At 31.2% G+C, this 22,941-nt stretch overlaps 1 protein-coding gene across 1 annotated transcript in view; it reads right to left on the bottom strand.

The window, feature by feature from the left end:
• Positions 1-22,941, bottom strand: part of LOC101891936 (nitric oxide synthase) — a 143,333-nt gene that overhangs the window by 86,998 nt on the left and 33,394 nt on the right. Inside the window, exons 3-4 of the mRNA XM_059125611.1 lie at positions 16,825-16,961; positions 16,575-16,737 (exon numbers count right to left, since the gene is read on the bottom strand). Coding sequence (XP_058981594.1) covers positions 16,575-16,737; positions 16,825-16,961 — 300 coding nt within the window. The remainder of the gene's footprint in view (positions 1-16,574; positions 16,738-16,824; positions 16,962-22,941) is intronic.

Below are 22,941 nucleotides of genomic sequence, written 5' to 3'. Positions count from 1 at the left end.
ACGTGAATTTTTAAAGAATATTTTCCAAGACCTACAGACCATCCAAACGTGGATTTTTAAAAAATATTTTTCCAAGACCTACAGACCATCCAAACGTGGATTTTTAAAAAATATTTTTTCCAAGACCTACACACCATCCAAACGTGGATTTTCAGAAAATATTTTTTAAAAAACCTTTACCTTTAAACCTTTAATATTTTTTAAAGGACCTTTAGACCATCCAAACGTGTATTTTTAAAAAATATGTTTTCCAAGACCTACACACCATCCGAACGTAGATTTTTAAAAAATATGTTTTCCAAGACCTACAGACCATCCAAACGTGGATTTTCAGAAAATATTTTTTAAAAAACCTTTACCTTTAAACCTTTAATATTTTTTAAAGGACCTTTAGACCATCCAAACGTGTATTTTTAAAAAATATTTTTTCCAAGACCTATAGACCTTTAGACCATCCGAACGTGGATTTTTAAAAAATATTTTTCCAAGACCTATAGACCTTTAGACCATCCGAACGTGGTTTTTAAAAAATATTTTTCCAAGACCTATAGACCTTTAGACCATCCGAACGTGGTTTTTAAAAAATATTTTTCCAAGACCTTTAGACCATCCGAACGTGGTTTTTAAAAAATATTTTTCCAAGACCTATAGACCTTTAGACCATCCGAACGTGGATTTTTAAAAAATATTTTTCCAAGACCTATAGACCTTTAGACCATCCGAACGTGGATTTTTAAAAAATGTTTTTCCAAGACCTATCTTTAGACCATCCGAACGTGGATTTTTAAAAAATATTTTTTAAAGTACCTTTAGACCAATAAACGTGAAAAGATCATCGGAATAATACACGTGGATTTTTAAAAAATATTTTTTTAAGAATTATCGGACCAATAAGTATGAATTTTTAAAGAATATTTTTTCAAAGGTCTTCAGATCTATAAACGTGGATTTTAAAGAATATGTTTTCACATACCAACAGACCAATAAATGTGAATTTTTAAAGATTTTTTTAATTTTTTTCAAGGATCATCAGACCAATTCCCTTGGATTTTTAGATTTTTCTTTCCAAGCCATCAGACGTAAATTTTCAAAGAATAATTTTTCAAGGACCCTCCAAGCCATCAAACGTGGATTTTTAAAGAATATTTTTTCAAGCACCTACCGACAAATATTTTTTCAAGGACCTACAGACCAATAAACGTGGATTTTTAAAGAATAGTTTTTCAAGGACCTACCGACAATTATTTTTTTAAGGACCTACAGACCAATAAACGTGGATTTTTAAAGAATATTTTTTCAAGGACCTACCGACAAATATTTTTTCAAGGACCTACAGACCAATAAACGTGGATTTTTAAAGAATATTTTTTCAAGGACCTACCGACAAATATTTTTTCAAGGACCTACAGACCAATAAACGTGGATTTTTAAAGAATATTTTTTCAAGGACCTACCGACAAATATTTTTTCAAGGACCTACAGACCAATAAACGTGGATTTTTAAAGAATATTTTTTCAAGGACCTACCGACAAATATTTTTTCAAGGACCTACAGACCAATAAACGTGGATTTTTAAAGAATATTTTTTCAAGGACCTACCGACAAATATTTTTTCAAGTACCTACCGACAAATATTTTTTCAAGGACCCATAGACCAATAAACTTGGATTTTTAAAGAATATTTTTTTTTTCAAGGACCATCAGGCCAGGATTTTTAAAGAATATTTTCTCCAAGGACCATCAGGCCAATAAACTTGGATTTTTAAACAATTTTTTTTAATTTTTTCAGGAACTCTCAAATGAATTAGAATATTTTTCAAGGATATTTTTCAATAAACTATTTTTCACGTAATCCCTTTTGCCAAGCCAGTCCAACCCTGCTCGTAACTAGCAGCCAGTTCATAATTACCATTTTACATAAGCAATAAGAATGTGCTGACCACCCCTCCACCCACACATATCCAACTAACGGCTCATGGACGTATCTCGTGGTTTCATAACCAGCTAATCACAACAATGGATGTTTGTTAAATACCCAAAAATGCTATTTTCGAGGAGAGATTTCCAGAGAACTATTGCACAATTGGATGTACGTACATATGGACGTATGTGTCATTTTATCCTTGGCCAAAAATATTTGAATACTCTATCAAGAGGTAATTAGTGAAAATCGTAATCACAGGAAATCTTTTCAGCCAAAAGCTTCTATGGTTCTGGGAAATAATTGAGAGGTTATTTATTCAAGACCAACTATTCTTGTATTAATTTTAGAACAAAAGACATTCAACACCTAAACCGCAACAATGCCAACAAAACCTTCCAGCTTTTATTGTTTTTTTTGTGCTTAACCTCGTAAAGCTAGCCAATCCTGGTATGTTGAAAAATATGCATCCCCTTTTACTTTTAAAATGCCTTATCCTTTTATCATTCATCATAGTAATTTTCATAAGTCCTTTCTTGAGAGAAGGGCCCGCAAATCCACATGTATTTATATAGCATACATTTACTTCGAGGTTAATACCCATAATTATCTGGCCATTAGACGTTTACACCCCTTCCTCTTCTGCATTCTTCTTTTAAGATCATTTACAGTTGCTTTTGTCTTAACATCTTCTTGTTCTTCTCCTACTGTAAGGATGAACATTTCCCTTCAGTAGTTTTGCTTTTACTTTCACACCTGAGTGCATCGAAAATTCGAAAAATTGTTCACAGGCAAAGAATAACATTTTTCTGCTCCAAATACATCGTAACGAATGAATAAGGTGTTCACTTATACAACTACATAGTATCAAATTTTGGAAATATATATGAGGATGGTATGACAGGTGTAAAAACTACAAGTATGATTTTTCAAGGACGTGGATTTTTTAAAAATAATTTGGATTTTTAAAAATAATTTGGATTTTTAAAAATATTTTTTCAAGTCCTATCCGGAATGGATTTATTGAAAAAATTCAAGACCTAAACAGGCGTGGATTTTTTAAAAATATTTTTTCCAGGCCTAAACAGGCAAGGATTTTTTAAAAATAATTTTTTCCAGGCCTAAACAGCCGTGGATTTTTTTAAATTAATTTTTTCCAGGACTAAACAGCCATGGATTTTTTAAAAATATTTTTTCCAGGCCTAAACAGGCGAGGATTTTTTAAAAATAATTTTTTTTCAGACCTAAACAAGAATAGATTTTTTAAAAATATTTTTAAGGCCTAAAAAGACAATGATTTTTTAAAAATATTTTTTCACGCCTGTTTAGGCGTGGATTTTTAAAAATATTTTTTCCAGGCCTAAACAGGCGTGGATTTTTTAAAAAAACTAATTTTTTAAAGACTTTCCAGGCATGGATTTTTTAAAAAATATTTTTTAAAGGCTTTCCAGGCGTGGATTTTTTAAAAAAATATTTTTTTCAAAGGCTTTCCAGGCGTGGATTTTTTAAAAAATATTTTTTTCAAAGGCTTTCCAGGCGTAAATTTTTTTAAAAAATATTTTTTTCAAAGGCTTTCCAGGCGTAAATTTTTTTAAAAAATATTTTTTTCAAAGGCTTTCCAAGCGTGGATTTTTTAAAATATATTTTCAAAGGCTTTCCAGGCGTGGATTTTTTAAAAAATATTTTCAAAGACTTTCCAGGCGTGGATTTTTTAAAAAATAAGTTCTTCAAGACTTTCCAGGCGTGAATTTTTTAAAAAATATTTTTTTCAAATACTTTACAGGCGTGAATTTTTTTAAAAATATTTTTTTTCAAATACTTTCCAGGCGTGAATTTTTTTAAAAATATTTTTTTCAAATACTTTCCAGGCGTGAATTTTTTAAAAAATATTTTTTCAAGGGCTTTCCAGGCGTGGATATTTTAAAATATAATTTTTTCAAAGGCTTTCCAGGCGTGGATTTAAAAAATATTTCTTTCAAAGGCTTTCCAGGCGTGGATTTTTTAAAAAACAAATTTTTCAAAGAAAAAAATATTTTTTTCAAGGGCTTTCCAGGCGTGTATTTAAAAAATATTTCTTTCAAAGGCTTTCCAGGCGTGGATTTTTTAAAAAACAAATTTTTCAAAGAAAAAAATATTTTTTTCAAGGGCTTTCCAGGCGTGGATTTAAAAAATATTTCTTTCAAAGGCTTTCCAGGCGTGGATTTTTTAAAAAACAAAGTTTTCAAAGAAAAAAATATTTTTTTCAAGGGCTTTCCAGGCGTGGATTTAAAAAATATTTCTTTCAAAGGCTTTCCAGGCGTGGATTTTTTAAAAAACAAATTTTTCAAAGAAAAAAATATTTTTTTCAAGGGCTTTCCAGGCGTGGATTTAAAAAATATTTCTTTCAAAGGCTTTCCAGGCGTGGATTTTTTAAAAAACAAATTTTTCAAAGAAAAAAATATTTTTTTCAAGGGCTTTCCAGGCGTGGATTTAAAAAATATTTCTTTCAAAGGCTTTCCAGGCGTGGATTTTTTAAAAAATATTTCTTTCAAGGGCTTTCCAGGCGTAGATTTAAAAAAAAAACAAATTTTTCAAAAACTTTCCAGGCGTGGATTTTTTAAAAAATATTTCTTTCAAGGGCTTTCCAGGCGTAGATTTAAAAAAAAAAAACAAATTTTTCAAAGACTTTCCAGGCGTAGATTAAGAAAAAAACAAATTTTTCTAAGACTTTCCAGGCGTGGATTTTTTAAAAAACAAATTTTTCAAAGACTTTCCAGGCGTGTTTTTTTAAATATTTTTTTAAGGCTTTCCAGGCGTGGATTTTTTAAAAAATATTTTTTAAAGGCTTTCCAGGCGTAGATTTTTTAAAAAATATTTTTTAAAGGCTTTCCAGGCGTGGATTTTTTAAAAAATAAGTTCTTCAAGACTTTCCAGGCGTGAATTTTTTAAAAAATATTTTTTTTCAAAAATACTTTCCAGGCGTGAATTTTTTAAAAAATATTTTTTTCAAGGGCTTTCCTGGCGTTGATTTTTTAAAATACAATTATTTCAAAGATTTTCCAGGCGGGGATTTTTTAAAAAATATTTCATTCAAAGGCTTTCTGAACGCCTATCCCTGCTTGGATTTTTTAAAAAAATAATTTTCTGAACGCCTATTCCGGCTTGGATTTTTTAAAAAAATAATTTTCTGAACGCCTATCCCGGCTTGGATTTTTTAAAAATAATTTTTTAAACGCCTATCCCTGCTTTGAATTTTTTAAAATATTTTTTTTAGGTTTTTTAAAATATTCAGGCGTAAATTTTTTAAATATATTTTTCAGTTTTTAATATTTTTTTTCCAGACGTGGACTCTTACTCCTTTTGAACCGCCTTCCCCCAATGAAGACGTAAATCACCGCCCTTACTTTCCTGACCTCATTTATGGTGCCTTGAAATGTAACTTGCATAAATTACTTTACAATAGAATGCATAAACATTTACAATGCATTAAGTGTTGTTATGCATTCATAAATATGTGTAGGTGTGCATGGGTGTGTGTGTGTGTTAATATACTACTGTGTGTCTGTATGATCCATCCAAAGTCTCTATGTATTATACGTCATCGTCATCATCATCATCATTGCAACCAACACCTTTCAAACAACATGCATTCGAATTCCGTTTCCGTCAATGCAAAACAAACAAACGGAAAGGTAAGCAGAAGAAGAAAAAACGAGCAGACGGACTGAGGTGGGAACTTCATGTCGGAAGGAAACTGAAAAAAAAAACTTATGGTTATGTTAACACAACGTATTGTTGGCTTCTTGTTGATTGCTTTGTTTTGCTTCGTTCTTTTCTTCTGTCTCACCTCTTTGTACCTCTGTCATTGACGTAACGTTTGTGAACCCTCCACCCCGTTCGAGACATATTCTACGGAAAAATATTATGTCTTTCTCACTTTCACTTAAAACTACAGCGTCACGTAGTTTTCACCCTTTGGTTTAAAAAAAAAGTTCCGTTCTTTTTTTTCTTCTGAAAATCCTGTCCATGTCTAAGTCGTGTTGCTGGTGTTTGTATGTAGATATGTATATGTGTGTATTCTTTTCACAAAATAATAATGTCAAATGTAATTTTTGCATAATTTAGAGCGTATGTGCGCCACACTTGACGCTTTCAGCCATCACCGTCACCAACGCCACCGCCAGTTACGCCAACGACAATTGAGACAAAGTGATTTGCTTTTATGGCTTTCAGCATGTCTGCAGTGGGCCCATTTATTTGACATTGACACTTCTGGAATATTTTTTTTTTTTTTTTGTCGTTCTTTAGTGTTCTCCACTTTATTTGTAAAATATTCAAATTGCCAAAGGTACAATTCCTAGACAAGGAATGGCACATTTGAAATTCTTATGAAGAGCTCAAGGAAAAAACATTTTATTTTGTTAACAATTTGTAAAACATGGTTAAATGGGATATTCTATTAGAGGGTTGTAGATTTAGAAAGAATGGGAAATTCAATACCTGTTCCAATTAGGAAGTCGTATTTTTTAGAAATCTAAATTAAGTATCAATCACCATGGGAAAATTAAATTATAGCCAAATCTGTTACCTTTAAAATCCCAAATAACAGGGGTCGCCATTGCTATACGAAATTGTGGACCTATACTGAAAATCATTTGCTAGGACAGAAAATATCTGCTGAGATCCAAAAAAGTGACACTGTACCTTATACTATTGTATGATCTCTCCATATTCAGTCTGATTAAAACAAAAGGCATTTCGTCAGGGAGGAGAGAGACCTGGGCCTAAGTCTAAGCAAGATCAAAATAATTAATACACTTCCTCCCACACTTATAATGGTTATATAAATTGCAATTTATTAAGAAGAAGTACATTGCCGAACCATAAAAAAAACAAGTTAAAAAGCGTCAGTCGGTTTTGCCGACAGATGTATGCCCTCAGCCAATGTTCGATTATTTAAAAACAGATTGAGATGAAAAAAACTGCAACTAACTTAAGACTGTTGTCATTTCTAAGCCACTCGTCCGACAGCTGTTTAAATTATTTCAGTGATAGCTCATTATATTGTTTACTAGCGTACAAGAACATTTTGCTGAGAATTCTCCAGAAAAAAAATTAATCGTGATTGAATTCAAGCGTGATGGTGTGATTTCTTTATATTTTTCTTTATAAACCACAAGAGGCTATCGTTAGGGCACTCCAGCATTTAAATGTGAATAAATCTTTTGCTCGTTACCGTGATACTGGTAGCGTAGACCGACGTCAAGGAAGTGGCCGGCAATGGTGATGGTGTGGGCCGCCATAACAGCCGATGGTCGCTCTCCGCCCTTATTAATCGACCGTGGCATCAGAATAATAGCCGAATATTATCACGAAAATATTCTGGAGTGTGTATTAAAGCCTTGGGCATGCAAACATTTTGGCCGCAGACCTTGGACATTTCAACAGGACCCAGCACCATCGCACTCAGCACGCCACCGACACCCAAGAATGGTTACAAAATGAGGTTCCTCGATTCATTTTCAGCACACAATGGCCACCAAAATCTGCGGATAACAATCGGTTGGACTATTGTGTCTGGAGTATTTTGGAAAGAAAGGTTGGCACTAAAAAATACCAAAGTGTAGATCACCTCAAGCAAGCGCTTCGCCGGGAATGGGCCAAAATACCGCAAAGCAACATTCGGGCAGTGTGTGACGTTTTCATTGAATTCCATAATCCGTGCCAAAGGTGACAAATTCAAACAAATCGAAACTTATTCCAAAATTTGATGCTATTTCCGATATTTCTTGCTTTCATTCAATAAAATTATTACTCAAAATTTTGACCCTTTGTGGGGGAGGTAGCAGAAGGAGTGCGCCGATATATCCCATTTTCACAGCAGATCTTATGTTACTAGAAATAATGGGATGTGTGAAATATGAAGAGAAACGGATGCTTGTTTCAAAATTTATGATTATTTTGGTTATTCCAAACTTTGATCCTTTGTGGGGGAGGTACTAGAAGGAATGATCCAATCTCTACAATTTTTATACCAGATCTTGTGTTGGAAATATTGAGATGTACCAAGTCTGAATGGAATCAAATAAGCGTCATTGAAATTCAAAATATGGACCCTTTCTGCGGGAGGTACCAGAAGGAGGGGACCGATATATCCTATCTTCACAGCAGATATTGTGTTAATAAAAATAATGGAATGAACGAAATATAAATAGAACGGGATGCTTAATTCGGATTTTATGATAGTTTTGGTTATTTAAAACTTTAAACCTTTGTAGGCGAGGTACCAGAAAGAATGGTCCGATCTCTACCATCTTTATAACATATCTTGCTCATCGATATATAGAGAGCTCATAGACAGGTAGTCGAAAGCTCATCTACGGATCGTCCACAACTTATCATTGACTAGCGCACCTCTAGCTCATTAATAATTCAGCACCAGGGCATCTCATCAAAAAATCCCTCCACAGAGTAATGGATTTATTAGTAAATTTTGGCACCGGTAACTACTTAAAAAACAGCATCCTAACCCTTTACAAATTGACACCAAGAGCCAATAAAAAAGGTAAGAAAAACCAAAAAATATTTTTTAAAAATCCGCGTTAATTTAAATCCTTAAAAAATATATTATTTAAAAACCCCGTTTATTTATATCCTTAAAAAAAATATTTTTTTAAAAGTCTGCGGTAGTTTATATCCTTGAAAAAATATTTTTTTAAAAATCCACATTAATTTATATCCTTGAAAGAATATTCTTTAAAACCCCCGTTTATTTATATCCTTGAAAAAATATTTTTTTTAAAGTCCGCATTAATTCATATCCTTTAAAAAATACATTTTAAAAATCTACGTTGTTTTAGAATCCACATTTATTTATATCCTTTAAAAAATACATTTTAAAAATCTACGTTTTTTTAGAATCCACATTTATTTATATCCTTGAAAAAATATATTTTAAAAATCTACGTTTTTTTAGAATCCACATTTATTTATATCCTTTAAAAAATATATTTTAAAAATCTACGTTTTTTTAGAATCCACATTTATTTATATCCTTGAAAAAATATATTTTAAAAATCTACGTTTTTTTAGAATCCACATTTATTTATATCCTTGAAAAAATATATTTTAAAAATCTACGTTTTTTTAGAATCCACGTTTATTTATATCCTTGAAAAAATATATTTTAAAAATCTACGTTTTTTAGAATCCACATTTATTTATATCCTTGAAAAAATATATTTTAAAAATCTACGTTTTTTTAGAATCCACGTTTATTTATATCCTTGAAAAAATATATTTTAAAAATTTACGTTTTTTTAGAATCCACATTTATTTATATCCTTTAAAAAATACATTTTAAAAATCTACGTTTTTTTAGAATCCACATTTATTTATATCCTTGAAAAAATATATTTTAAAAATCTACGTTTTTTTAGAATCCACATTTATTTATATCCTTGAAAAAATATATTTTAAAAATCTACGTTTTTTTAGAATCCACGTTTATTTATATCCTTGAAAAAATATATTTTAAAAATCTACGTTTTTTAGAATCCACATTTATTTATATCCTTGAAAAAATATATTTTAAAAATCTACGTTTTTTTAGAATCCACGTTTATTTATATCCTTGAAAAAATATATTTTAAAAATCTACGTTTTTTTAGAATCCACGTTTATTTATATCCTTGAAAAAATATATTTTAAAAATCTACGTTTTTTTAGAATACACATTTATTTATATCCTTGAAAAAATATATTTTAAAAATCTACGTTTTTTTAGAATCCACATTTATTTATATCCTTGAAAAAATATATTTTAAAAATCTACGTTTTATTAGAATTCACGTTTATTTATATCCTTGAAAAAATATATTTTAAAAATCTACGTTTTTTTTAGAATCCACGTTTATTTATATCCTTGAAAAATATATTTTAAAAATCTACGTTTTTTTTAGAATCCACGTTTATTTATATCCTTGAAAAATATATTTTAAAAATCTACGTTTTATTAGAATCCACGTTTATTTATATCCTTGAAAAAATATATTTTAAAAATCTACGTTTTTTTTAGAATCCACGTTTATTTATATCCTTGAAAAAATATATTTTAAAAATCTACGTTTTATTAGAATCCACGTTTATTTATATCCTTGAAAAAATATATTTTAAAAATCTACGTTTTTTTAGAATCCACGTTTATTTATATCCTTGAAAAAATATATTTTAAAAATCTACGTTTTTTTAGAATCCACGTTTATTTATATCCTTGAAAAATATATTTTAAAAATCTACGTTTTTTTAGAATCCACGTTTATTTATATCCTTGAAAAAATATATTTTAAAAATCTACGTTTTTTTTTTGAATCCACGTTTATTTATATCCTTGAAAAAATATATTTTAAAAATCTAAGTTTTTTTAGAATCCACTTTTATTTATATCCTTAAAAAAATATATTTTAAAATCCACGTTTTTTTAGAATCCACGTTTATTTATATCCTTGAAAAAATATATTTTAAAAATTCACGTTTATTTGTATCCTTGAAAAAAATATATTTTAAAAATTCACGTTTATTTATATCCTTCAAAAATATTTTTAAAAAATCCACGTTTATTTATATCCTTCAAAAATATTTTTAAAAAATCCACGTTCATTTAGATCTTTAAAAAATATTTTTAAAACATATACGTTTATTTAGATCCTTAAAAATGTTTTTAAAAAATCCACGTTTATTTAGATCCTTAAAAGATATTTTAAAAAATCCACGTTTATTTAGATACTTAAAAGATATTTTAAAAAAATCCACGTTTATTTAGATCCTTAAAAGGTATTTTTTAAAAACAACTTTTATTTAAATCCTCAATTTTTTTTTTAAATCCACTTTCATTTATGTCCTTAAATTTTTTTTTAAAAAAATCCACGTTCTTTTATGTCCTCAAAAAATATTTTTTTAAAATGCACTTTTATTTAGATCTTTAAATAAATATATTTTTTTTAAATCTTCTTTTATTTAGATCCTTAAAATTTTTTTTTTAAATTAACGTTTATTCAGATCCTTAAAAAATATTTTTTACTAAAAATCCACGAATAACAAACGGAAACTCCGAATTACAAATGAAATATTACGAATTACAGAAGCTATTCGCAAATTTCAAATTTACCAAATGTTTGCTGGGATGCCTCGCATCGTCATATTTCCCCCAAAGTAAATGTTCCAGTCCCCAAACTTTTGCGGAACTATGTAATTGGTCCGACATAGTTGTTTACACATTTGCATATGTACTTATTGCCCAAACTGACATTACACAGATTTGGTTTCGGCCAAAACACATTTCAAAATATGTGTTTGCAAATAAAAATTCATTTGTCTAAAAGTTTCCACTTCCTCTTCACTTCACTGGCCCATGAACTACATTTCAATTAAACAAATCACAACAACAACCCAAATAATGAAGTGACACATGTATGGGGGCAAGTTTGGCAAATGAAATAAATAAAATTCAATTTTACGCCATAAGTGTTCCGTGCAGTGGCCAGAAAAGTTCGACTAAGGACCAGTTAGTTAACACAATGCCAATTGCGGGTGGTGTTGTTGTTTGTTTTAAAAATTCGCACACTCCCACACACACCCCATTAAAAAACAGACAGAGAAACTAATCTGTTTGGTTTTGGCATTGTTTTGGGTTCAACACTTAGCATGGATTCGTTAAATGAGGACTTCCCCCGTCTTCTCCACTTGAAGTGTTTGTTGAGTATCCCACACAAAAAAAGAAGACTAAATATTTGACCCGTACGCCACACATAACAAACCAAAAAGCAACAACAACAACAAATGAAAAAGTCAAATACCACAAACACACATACACACCCTCCCTTTTACCACATTCCGACTTTTGACTTGATGACCATTCCATTCAGACCAACTGGACCATAGGACAATTTGAGTGGACGGAAACTGAAAAGATTTTCCCAAGGATTATCTGCAAAAATCCCTAAAACTTTGCTGAAACACTTACTTCAACACAAATTAAATAATTCTTCAAACTATTCCAAGAAGTCTGTTGGCAAGCTTGGAATAGCTTTTGTAAATTCTTGGTGTTGTTGTGCTTTCTTTATGGCTTGACTTTTTGTTTGGTTGGTATGTAAACCTCAGTCAAATGGAGAGATTGAAATTAAAGGACTCTAAGAATGTTGTCAAGAGGCATTTAGGAAGATTGGGAGTGTTAAGTGGACAGTGGCCAGATAACTGGTTTTCTTTGCAGTTGGAAAACTGATGGGGGGAGGGGAAAGGAGCGGAGGCAGTTGTGGGTACAGGATTGATATTTGAGAGGAAGGAAAATACCAACTTTATGAGATCAAACTTGTCACATATATTATTCAGGACCATTATCCAGGTCCATGCATATCCTCGAAAAAATATTTTTAAAAAATCCAAATCCTTAAAACAATATTTTTTTAAAATCCCGATCCTTAAAAAATATTTTTTAAAAATCCAGATCCTTGAAAAATATTTTAAAAAAATCCAGATCCTTAAAAAAATATTTTTAAAAAATCCAGATCCTTAAAAAAATATTTCTAAAAAATCCAGATCCTTAAAAAATATTTTTAAAAAATCCAGATCCTTAAAAAATATTTTAAAAAATCCAGATCCTTAAAATAATATTTTAAAAAAATCCAGGTCCTTAAAAAAAATTTTTAAAAAATCCAAATCCTTAAAAAATATTTTCAAAAAATCCACATCGTTAAATTTTTTTTTAAATATAGATCCTTAAAAAATATTTTTAAAAAATCCAGATCCTTAAGAAATATTTTTAAAAAATCCAGATCCTTAAAAAAATATTTTTAAAAAATCCAGATCCTTAAAAATTTTTATAAAAAATCCAGATCCTTAAAAAATATTTTTAAAAAATCCAGATCCTTAAAATAATATTTTTAAAAAATCCAGATCCTTAAAAAATATTTTTAAAAATCCAGATCCTTAAAAAATATTTTTTTAAAAATTCACGTTTATTTAGATCCTTAAAAAATATTTTTTTAAAAATTCACGTTTATTTAGATCCTTAAAAAATATTTTTTTAAAAATTCACGTTTATTTAGATCCTTAAAAAATATTTTTTTAAAAATTCACGTTTATTTAGATCCTTAAAAAATATTTTTTTTAAAAATCCACGTTTATTTAGATCCTTAAAAAAATATTTTTTTAAAAATCCACGTTTATTTAGACCCTTAAAAAATATTTTTTTTTAAAATCCACATTTATTTAGATCCTTGAAAATAATTTTTTAAAAATCCACGTTCATTTAGATCATTAAAAATATTTTTTTAAAAATCCACGTTCATTTAGATCCTTGAAAAATATTTTTTAAAAAAGCCAAGTTTTGTTTAGATCCTTAAAAAAATATTTTTTAAAAAATCCAAGTTTTGTTTAGATCCTTAAAAAAATATTTTTTTAAAAAGCCAAGTTTTGTTTAGATCCTTAAAAAAATATTTTTTAAAAAATCCAAGTTTTGTTTAGATCCTTAAAAAGATATTTTTTTAAAAAAATCAAGTTTTGTTTAGACCCTTAAAAAAATATTTTTTTAAATCCACGTTTATTTAGATCATTAAAAAATATTTGTTTTTAAATCCATGTTTATTTGGAACCTTAAAAATATTTTTTTTTAAAAATCCACGTTTATTTAGATCCTTAAAAAATATATTTTTTAAAAATCCATGTTTATTTAGATCCTTAAAAAATATATTTGTTTTTAAATCCACGTTTATTTATAACCTTGAAAAAATATATATTTTTTTTAATACACGTTTATTTATATCCTTGAAAAAATATTCTTTAAAAATCCACATTTATTTAGATCCAAAAAAATATTTTTTAAAAAATCCACTTTTATTTAGACCCTTAAAAAAATATTTTTTTTTTCAAAAATCCACGTTTATTTAGATCCTTAAAAAATTTTTTTTAAAAATCCTCGTTTATTTATATCATAGAAACTTAATAAGGTTTTCACGAATTTCAGTCTCATATATTTAAATAACTTACATTTTTCCATAATTTTGCAAACAAATAAATGAAATATAATGGCCTTTTCCTCTCTGTTCCTTTTATTTTCAATTTCATCAAAAGAAGACTTTCATTTGAAAATGAATTTTTGACATGCGATGCATAAATAACATGTCTGAACATGCAAATTAAATAGAAACAAAAAATCCAACAACATCAACAACTACAAATTCATTCATAACTATAGCCTCCTGACAAGTCACAACATCGTCATAGTGTTGGCCCCGTTGGGATGTGGGACACAGCTAGGCTATGGGCCACAACAGCGCGAGAGAGAGAGAACAGCATCAGAAAAAACTACTGACAAACTTTTAATGAAATTTTACGTGATTTGTTTAAATAATTGTGACATTTTCAACACTCTCGGTTCGTTGGCTTTCAGCTTTGACAAAAAATATGAGACAAAAATTCTCAGTTATCCAGACTCGGTCTGCTCTGTAAACCATTGCTAACTGGCGATGCTCCCATTGCAGTTGCATCCCATTTATGCCGTCACACACATCCACAGTTCGTCTGCTCATCATCTTTATCATCGGTTAAGTTTATTTTAACACAATTCATCAACACATAATCCTCGCTTATGGTTCTGCAGGACAAAAGGACAACCAAAGGATGCACATATTCATATATTTAAGCTACAGCTGTCATAACAGAGAGACAATCACATATCCTGAAAAACAACAACTACATATGGAATAAAAACTATTTCAACAACGGATTTTAAAGGATATTTTTTCCAGGACTATCAAATGTGGATTTTAAAGGATATTTTTGAAAGGACCTAGAGATCATTAAACGTGGATTTTTAAAGAATATTTTTTCAAGGACCATTAAACGTGGATTTTTAAAGAATATTTTTTCAAGGACCAATAAACGTGGATTTTTAAAGAATATTTTTTCAACGACCAATAAACGTGGATTTTTAAAGAATATTTTTTCAAGGACCAATAAACGTGGATTTTTAAAGAATATTTTTTCAACGACCAATAAACGTGGATTTTTAAAGAATATTTTTTCAAGGACCAATAAACGTGGATTTTTAAAGAATATTTTTTCAACGACCAATAAACGTGGATTTTTAAAGAATATTTTTTCAAGGACCAATAAACGTGGATTTTTAAAGAATATTTTTTCAACGACCAATAAACGTGGATTTTTAAAGAATATTTTTTCAAAGACCAACAGACCAATAAACGTGGATTTTTAAAGAATATTTTTTCAAGGACCAATAAACGTGAATTTTTAAAGAATATTTTTTCAACGACCAACAGACCAATAAACGTGGATTTTTAAAAAATATTTTTTTCAAGGACCTCAAGGCCAATAAACGTGGATTTTTAAAGAATATTTTTTCAAGGACCTCAAGACCAATAAACGTGGATTTTTAAAGAATATTTTTTCAAGGACCTCAAGACCAATAAACGTGGATTTTTAAAGAATATTTTTTCAAGGACCTCAAGACCAATAAACGTGGATTTTTAAAGAATATTTTTTCAAGGACCTCAAGACCAATAAACGTGGATTTTTAAAGAATATTTTTTCAAGGACCAATAAACGTGAATTTTTAAAGAATATTTTTTCAAGGACCTCAAGACCAATAAACGTGGATTTTTAAAGAATATTTTTTCAAGGACCTCAAGGCCAATAAACGTGGATTTTTAAAGAATATTTTTTCAAGGACCTCAAGACGAATAAACGTGGATTTTTAAAGAATATTTTTTCAAGGTCCTCAAGGCCAATAAACGTGAATTTTTAAAGAATATTTTTTCAAGGACCTCAAGGCCAATAAACGTGGATTTTTAAAAAATATTTTTCAAGGACCTCAAGGCCAATAAACGTGGATTTTTTAAGGATATTTTTTCAAGGACCTCAAGACCAATAAACGTGGATTTTTAAAGAATATTTTTTTCAAGGACCTCAAGACCAATAAACGTGGATTTTTAAAGAATATGTTTTCAAAGACCTCAAGGCCAATAAACGTGGTTTTTTAAAGAATATTTTTTCAAGTACCTCAAGGCAAATAAACCTGGATTTTTAAAGAATTTTTTTTCAAGGACCTCAAGACCAATAAACGTGGATTTTTAAATAATATTTTTTCAAGTACCTCAAGGCCAATAAACCTGGATTTTTAAAGAATTTTTTTCAAGGACCTCAAGACCAATAAACGTGGATTTTTAAAGAATATGTTTTCAAGGACCTCAAGGCCAATAAACCTGGATTTTTAAACAATATTTTTTCAAGGACGTACAGACCAATAAACCTGGATCTTTAAACAATATTTTTTCAAGGACCTACAGACCTGGAATTTTAAAGAATTTTTTTCAATGACCTACAGACCAATAAACGTGTATTTTTAAACAATATTTTTTCAAGGGCCAAAAGGCCAATAAATATTTAAAGAATTTTTTTCCAAGGACCAAAAAGTTATTTTAAACGTCTTTCTGAGTAATTTAAATTCTTGTTAGCCTTTTACTTTGAACATTTTTTTTTTGCCATGCATTTCCATTTCTATCAGACCATTACTATCAGACATGTCTTATCTTCCATTGTCCATCACTTTTTATCTCTTCACTCAAATCTTGTCACCATCACATTTGCATTTCAACTCACCTGCAACTTGGACCACTGAATGCGACCAATACAGCGCGACGAGTTACGCCAGGCCAACTTTGCACCATAAATCAATTCGGTTTCGGTCAATTGATAGTGGCCACTGGTTTCGATGCTCTGACGCACTTGCTTCCAACGTGTCTCGTGGGCAGCACTGGATAATCTATTAAACAAAATGCAAAGAGTCGTGGAAAACAATTAAAAATCAATTGCAAAACGTGAGTAAGGAGACCAATTCGGTGGCGCTCACCTTTTAATGGAGGTAAAATATTGATCCAGAAAATCCTTGGCATGGTCCAGGACAACATCGGCTTTACGCGCCTCAACCGCTGCAGTGCCAAAGTTCATGACACTCGACATGCAGGTCGCCTTCGAACAGGCCAGAATCTGAAAAGTGAATCACAGAGAGGAGAACATAATTATAAGAGGGCAAAAAATAAATGAAGAGAATGGAGATAAACTAATTGAAAGCTTTTTTTCAGTCCTTTAAGCTGGGTTAAAAAAACCATTTCAAGGACCTTCAAGGCTGTAGACGTGGATTTCAAAGAAGCCTTTTCAAGGACCTTCAGGGCTATAAACGTGGATTAAAAAAAACTTTTTTTTAAAGGAAACTTTTTAAGGATCTACAGACCAACAAACGTGGATTTTTTTAAAGAAACTTTTCAAGGATCTACAGACCAACACACGTGGATTTTTTTAAAGAAACTTTTCAAGGATCTACAGACCAACAAACGTAGATTTTTTTAAAGAAACTTTTCAAGGACCTACAGACAAACAAACGTGGATTTAAAAAAAAAATTTCAAGGACCTACAGACCAACAAACGTGGATTTCTTTAAAGAAACTTTTCAAGGACCAACAGACCAACAAACGTGGATTTTTTAAAGAAAATTTTCAAGGACCTACAGACCAACAAACGTGGATTTTTTTAAAGAAACTTTTCAAGGACCAACAGACAAACAAACGTGGATTTAAAAAAAAATCAAGGACCAACAAACGTGGATTTCTTTAAAGAAACTTTTTTAAGGACCTACAGACCAACAAACGTGGATTTTTTAAAGAAACTTTTTTAAGGACCTACAGACCAACAAACGTGGATTTTTTAAAGAAACTTTTTTAAGGACCTACAGACCAACAAACGTGGATTTTTAAAGAAGCTTTTTCAAGGACCTTCTGTCCTATAAACGTGGATTTTTTTAAAGAACTTTTTCAAGGACTTACAGACCAACAAACGTGGATTTTTTAAAGAAACTTTTTCAAGGACATTCTGTCCTATAAACGTGGATTTTTTAAAGAAACTTTTCAAGGACCTACAGGTCAACAAACGTGGATTTTTTAAAGAAACTTTTCAAGGATCTACAGACCAACAAACGTGGATTTTTTTAAAGAAACTTTTCAAGGATCTACAGACCAACAAACGTGGATTTTTTTAAAGAAACTTTTCAAGGATCTACAGACCAACAAACGTAGATTTTTTTAAAGAAACTTTTCAAGGACCTACAGACAAACAAACGTGGATTTAAAAAAAAAATTTCAAGGACCTACAGACCAACAAACGTGGATTTCTTTAAAGAAACTTTTCAAGGACCAACAGACCAACAAACGTGGATTTTTTAAAGAAAATTTTCAAGGACCTACAGACCAACAAACGTGGATTTTTTTAAAGAAACTTTTCAAGGACCAACAGACAAACAAACGTGGATTTAAAAAAAAATCAAGGACCAACAAACGTGGATTTCTTTAAAGAAACTTTTTTAAGGACCTACAGACCAACAAACGTGGATTTTTTAAAGAAACTTTTTTAAGGACCTACAGACCAACAAACGTGGATTTTTTAAAGAAACTTTTTTAAGGACCTACAGACCAACAAACGTGGATTTTTTAAAGAAGCTTTTTCAAGGACCTTCTGTCCTATAAACGTGGATTTTTTTAAAGAACTTTTTCAAGGACCTACAGACCAACAAACGTGGATTTTTTAAAGAAACTTTTTCAAGGACATTCTGTCCTATAAACGTGGATTTTTAAAGAAACTTTTCAAGGACCTACAGGTCAACAAACGTGGATTTTTTAAAGAAACTTTTCAAGGATCTACAGACCAACAAACGTGGATTTTTTTAAAGAAACTTTTCAAGGATCTACAGACCAACAAACGTGGATTTTTTAAAGAAACTTTTCAAGGATCTACAGACCAACAAACGTGGATTTTTTTAAAGAAACTTTTCAAGGATCTACAGACCAACAAACGTGGATTTTTTTAAAGAAACTTTCAAGGATCTACAGACCAACAAACGTGGATTTTTTTAAAAGAAACTTTTCAAGGATCTACAGACCAACAAACGTGGATTTTTTTAAAAGAAACTTTTCAAGGATCTACAGACCAACAAACGTTGATTTTTTTAAAAGAAACTTTTCAAGGATCTACAGACCAACAAACGTGGATTTTTTTAAAAGAAACTTTTTAAGAACCTACAGGTCAACAAACGTGGATTTTTAAAGAATTTTTTTCAAGAAACTTTTGTCCTATAAACGTAGTTTTTTAAAGAAACTTTTCAAGGACCTACAGACCAACAAACGTGGATTTTTTTAAAGAAACTTTTCAAGGACCTACAGACCAACAAACGTGGATTTTTTTAAAGAAACTTTTCAAGGATCTACAGACCAACACACGTGGATTTTTTTAAAGAAACTTTTCAAGGATCTACAGACCAACAAACGTGGATTTTTTTAAAGAAACTTTTCAAGGATCTACAGACCAACAAACGTGGATTTTTTTAAAGAAGGCCTTCAGCTCTTCTACGGAGAAGACCTTCAGCTCTTCTACGGAGAAGACCTTCAGCTCTTCTACGGAGAAGACCTCCAGCTCTTCTACGGAGAAGACCTCCAGCTCTTCTACGGAGAAGACCTCCAGCTCTTCTACGGAGAAGACCTTCGATGGAGAAGACCTCCGGCTCTTCGATGGAGAAGACCTCCAGCTCTTCGATGGAGAAGACCTCCAGCTCTTCGATGGAGAAGACCTTCAGCTTCGATGGAGAAGACCTTCTGGTCTTCTATGGAAAAGACCTTCTGGTCTTCTATGGAGAAGACCTTCTGGTCTTCTATGGAGAAGACCTTAAGGTCTTCTATGAAGAAGACCTTCTGGTCTTCTATGGAGAAGTCCTTCTGGCCTTCTATGGAGAAGACCTTCTGCTCCTTTATGGAGAAGTCCTTCTGGTCTTCTATGGAGAAGTCCTTCTGGTCTTCTATGGAGAAGTCCTTCTGGTCTTCTATGGAGAAGACCTTCTGGTCCTTTATGGAGAAGACCTTCTGGTCTTCTATGGAGAAGACCTTCTGGTCTTCTTTGGAGAAGACCTTCTGGTCTTCTTTGGAGAAGACCTTCTGGTCTTCTATGGAGAAGACCTTCTGGTCTTCTATGGAGAAGACCTTCTGGTCTTCTATGGAGAAGACCTTCTGGTCTTCTATGGAGAAGACCTTCTGGTCTTCTATGGAGAATACCTTCTGGTCTTCTCTTTACGTATGAGCAATGCCATAACATTCGTACGCCTTGAATTATTATGCCTTTCCACCTCCTTGATTTCTGTTTCTTATTCCATTTTCAATTACTTTATTTTATTATTTCAACCTGTGCTTAAGCTGCTCATAAATGAAAAATCTCCAACATAATTTAATGCTGGAAATGAAGTAGTCATAAGGACTACACAGGATGTAGAAGAAAGCAGAGAATTGTGTGTATGGAGAAACAGTTAAGTAGGATTTCATAAATTTCACATTTTTTTCACAATATGCATTTCATAATTAGACCTCTGCCCCCTCGTCCCACCACCCCTCCATAGGCAGAGATTTAGAAAAGTTTATCCTGCAAAGTTGTTTCAAATAGGCACAGGCTGAATGTAACATTTGCCGGATGGAGTAGAACAAAAAATATGGCAAGTCGAAAGGAAGGAAGGAAGGCTCAGCAACATATTTTATTTAGGCATTATTTGGAGCATAAGAAAAATTATGTCAAAAGATTGCAAGTAGATAGCGCTATAGAAAGTCGGTTCGGCATGTTGGCAGAAGGCAAAGATTTGAGTCAGAAAATTTGCTGCTGAAAGTAAATGTCGCTGGAAATTTTAGATGTCCTTTGACTGGGAACTCGTTCAAAGCCATGGTTATCTGGGTGAATGTTAAAAACATCATCGATCTGTAGCTCACCTGGCCGCCATCTTACCCTTCATTCATTTCTTAAAGACCCACCCATTCCCTTTTTCTTTTTAAATTACATTCCGAAATATTCCTCCCACCTTGAAATGCTACAAATAAAAATGTAAACGAGTCATTCAGCCAGCCAGTCAGTCAGTCAGTTTATTACAAAAATTTACTGTTGCACATTCTCAGCCTCCGAGTGGCAAAATGGATGCCATGAGCGAACACGTAAATATTTGCCATCAAAATGGAAAATGAAAATTAACCTGCGAAGAAGAAGTAGAAGGGTTATAAACAACAGAGCAATAACAGCAGCAACAACAACAAGACTATATAAATTCTTGGCATAGTCGTGCCACGGAAAATATGTGGAGGGTGTGAGAAAGAAAAATGCTTGATTTTTCATTTCATCTGTGGAAACGAAAGAAAATGTAGCAGTCGTCGAAGGGTTATTAAGTGATGAAAGCAAAAGTTCATAAAGTCAAAGATATGTAGAAATGTCAATTAGATGTTGCGGATAAGTATGGGGTATTCCAGAGGTATAGAAAGGGATCACATGGGACCATCTGGGGGAATGTAGAAGAGAGTAAAACATTCAGAGGTCGGTACAGATGGAATAGAGAATCTACCAATCTAAGAAAAGACTAAAGGGCTTTTCAGAGATTATAAACCCTTGAAATAACTAATTCTACACAATCTTCGGGTTAGATTTCCCATTAAGTATAACATTTAACCTTGTCTTAGATTTAAATCAATACGAGCTCAGGAGGTTCTACTTCAATGAATATGGTTTTAAGGTCCATTACTGCATATTCACAGGTTATTGCCATAAAGTAGACCCAGAAGCCGCAAGAGAAGTTGAGCTCTTCCAGAGGTCATTGCCGTATAGAAGCTTCTTTTGGAAGTCTTTAATGTATGATAGAAGACTTTTAAACCCAGCTTAAAACTTCTTGTCTTTAATCAAACATTTGGCTTTTTCCTTTCATGTTCAGAAGTTCTAGTAGTCTTGGGGAAGACCTTCTCTGAATATACCATTGGTACTTTTATGGGGTCTAATCTATGAGCACAGCAGCAAATACTGTGTTGGTTTTCCTCAGTTAAAAAAAAAAACAACAATTGTGCTCTAAAAGAGAGAATTCTCATAAACTTACAGAGGACTTTTATCAGCAGGCCTCCCGAAATGCAATCTCGCGATATGCAATATTGGTGATAAGAACCCCTGATATTATAAAGAGGGTCCCTCAGGAAATAATAATTTTATGAGATTATTTTTTTTAAAAAAATCAGAAGATTTTTTAAAGAAGACATTAGCTATTCATAAATAGAACAAGACGTCTTACAGAAGACCAGAAGGTCGTCTCTTCAATGAAAACCAAAGGAAAAATTTTAAATGTAACTCCAATAAAAGAAAAAAAGGTCTCTTAACAAAAGGCCAAAAAATATTCTTAATAGAATATCTGAAGGACTTCCCATGGAATAGAAGAATGTCTTCTCTTTGACTACCTGAAGATGTTTTCATAGAGAACCGATATATCTTGACATATAAGGCCAGTAGATCTTCTCATGGAAAACCAGTAGATTATTCTCATAGAAGATCCAAACGATTTCCCATAGAAGACCCATGGTTCTTCTCATAAAAGACCCAAAGTTCTTCTCATAAAAGACCTCAAGGTTTACTCATATACAAGTCCAGAAGTTCTTCTTATAGACGATGACGAATTCTTCTCATAAAAGATCAAAAAGTTCTGTCATAGATGGTCTTTCCTTCCTAAAAAAACCACCAAGACTTCTTTTTAAACCACCAAGTCTTCAAGTTTTCTCAGAGAAGGCCACAAAATCTTCTCAGATAAATAAAATATTCTCATAAAAGACACCAAAGTTTTCTTAAATAAGACCACGAAAACCTCTCATAGATTACCCCAAAGTCTTCCCAAAGAAGACAACGAAATATTCTCACTGAAACCCCAAAAGGTGTTTTCAAAGTCGATCCGAACTTCTTCTTACAGAAGGTCATTTCATAGACGACATCAAGAAGTTCTGAGGCAAGTCTTCTCTGAAGGTTTTCTCACAGAAGACCATTGACGGTTTGAAAAAGGTTTAATCATAAAATACACCAAAGTCTTCTCATAAAAAACCCCAAGGTGGTCCCTTACGATACGAAGATGGTTTTCCAATAGAAGACACGA

The sequence above is a fragment of the Musca domestica genome, unplaced genomic scaffold, assembly GCF_030504385.1.
Source record: "Musca domestica strain aabys unplaced genomic scaffold, Musca_domestica.polishedcontigs.V.1.1 34, whole genome shotgun sequence".
NCBI lineage: Eukaryota > Metazoa > Arthropoda > Insecta > Diptera > Muscidae > Musca > Musca domestica.
This window is presented reverse-complemented; position numbering and strand designations above follow the sequence as displayed.